Source organism: Bison bison, unplaced genomic scaffold (assembly GCF_000754665.1).
Source record: "Bison bison bison isolate TAMUID 2011002044 unplaced genomic scaffold, Bison_UMD1.0 scf7180017864313, whole genome shotgun sequence".
Taxonomy (NCBI): Eukaryota; Metazoa; Chordata; class Mammalia; order Artiodactyla; family Bovidae; genus Bison; species Bison bison.
This window is the reverse complement of record NW_011494885.1, coordinates 2771889-2773152: the sequence shown is the minus strand read 5'-3', so window position 1 is coordinate 2773152 and position 1264 is coordinate 2771889. Positions and strand designations below refer to the sequence as shown.

The 1264-nt window shown below is 63.1% G+C and overlaps 1 protein-coding gene across 1 annotated transcript in view; it reads right to left on the bottom strand.

Annotated features, from left to right (window-relative positions):
• Nucleotides 1-1264, bottom strand: part of PPP5C (protein phosphatase 5, catalytic subunit) — a 21051-nt gene that overhangs the window by 669 nt on the left and 19118 nt on the right. Inside the window, exons 11-12 of the mRNA XM_010852634.1 lie at nt 1035-1213; nt 126-207 (exon numbers count right to left, since the gene is read on the bottom strand). Of these exons, the coding sequence (XP_010850936.1) occupies nt 126-207; nt 1035-1213 (261 nt within the window). The remainder of the gene's footprint in view (nt 1-125; nt 208-1034; nt 1214-1264) is intronic.

Sequence of the window (1264 nt, the reverse complement as noted above, 5' to 3'; positions counted from 1 at the left end):
AGGCAGCGGGGCTGGGGCGGGAGGCGGGTCCTCGGAGCCCCAGAGGCAGAAACCAGCCCCCGCCGCCCCGCCTCCCGCCCCTAGAACGGCTCTCCGCTCTGGCCCAGGCTTGGGGGTGGACTCACCACTGCTGTGAACTGGTGGAACTGGGGCCGCAGGTCAGCGCCCCGGAGGTGGATGTAGGCGGCTTTGTTCCCCATCTGGTCGCTGCGGGGACAAGAGCAGAGGGGCCGTGTGGTCAGTCAGAGGCTGGGAGGGGCTGGGGGATGAACGCGCAGGGAGAAGGGTCCCGGACAGAAAGACAGGGACACAGATGTCAGGAGAGAGGAATCGAGGTGGAGAGGGGCCCTGGGAGCCCAGAAAGAGTAGGGATGAAGGAGAGAGAGCCTGGAGGGGGCTGGGTGCCGGGAGGAGCAGGCCCGGGGAGCAGTGCCAGCAGGGGCAGAGGGTGGAGGCAGGGCTCAGGCCAAAACAGGGTCCCAGATCCAACCACGCCCTGGCTCTAACCACCAGGCAACACGGGGCACAGAGGAGCGTGGTGACCGGCCAGCTGGGATGGACTCAGTCTCTGGTCTTGTCCAGAGCATGGGAGACTCTGGCTTCTTCAACCAAACACTAGCAAAGTGGAGGGCAAGACGGACGGGGAACTCGAACTTGCGGACCACGGGTCCTGCTTGGAAGCAATGAACTGGAAAGAGACACTGAGGAGGGCTACGTGGGGAAAGGGAACCCTGGCGGGGTTCAGGCGACCTGAAGGACTGACAGTGGTCATCACTGTTATGTACAGAAGAGCTCCTTCCTTCAGAAACGCCCTGAGGAAGACAGGACGCCTGGGGTTAGCTTCCCAAGAGCCCACGGTGGGGGCGGGGGTGGGGTGAGAGTCGGTAATTGTTGAACCTGGGTGACGGGTATGTGGGCGTTCATTACAGTATCTGATGTATCTCTGGAATTTTCTACCATGAAACGTTAAAAAGAAAAGAAAAGAAAACCAGATGGGCAGGAAGAGCGCCCGGCAGGCGGGGGTGGGGACGCACCAGTAGTTGGGGGCAGAGAAGACGGTGACGCAGCGGCCGCCGTGCGCCACCTCGTAGCCCTCGGCCTTGACCTCGTGGCTGCGGATGATGTAATCCAGCTTGTTCTCCTCCAGGAAGGCCTTGGTGACATCGGGCCCGAACTGGCAGCTCACGCCCCGCTTGCTGACCGAGCGCCCGTTCTGGGGAGACACGCAGCTCAGGGCGTCTACTCCCCGCTGCCCCGCCCGCCC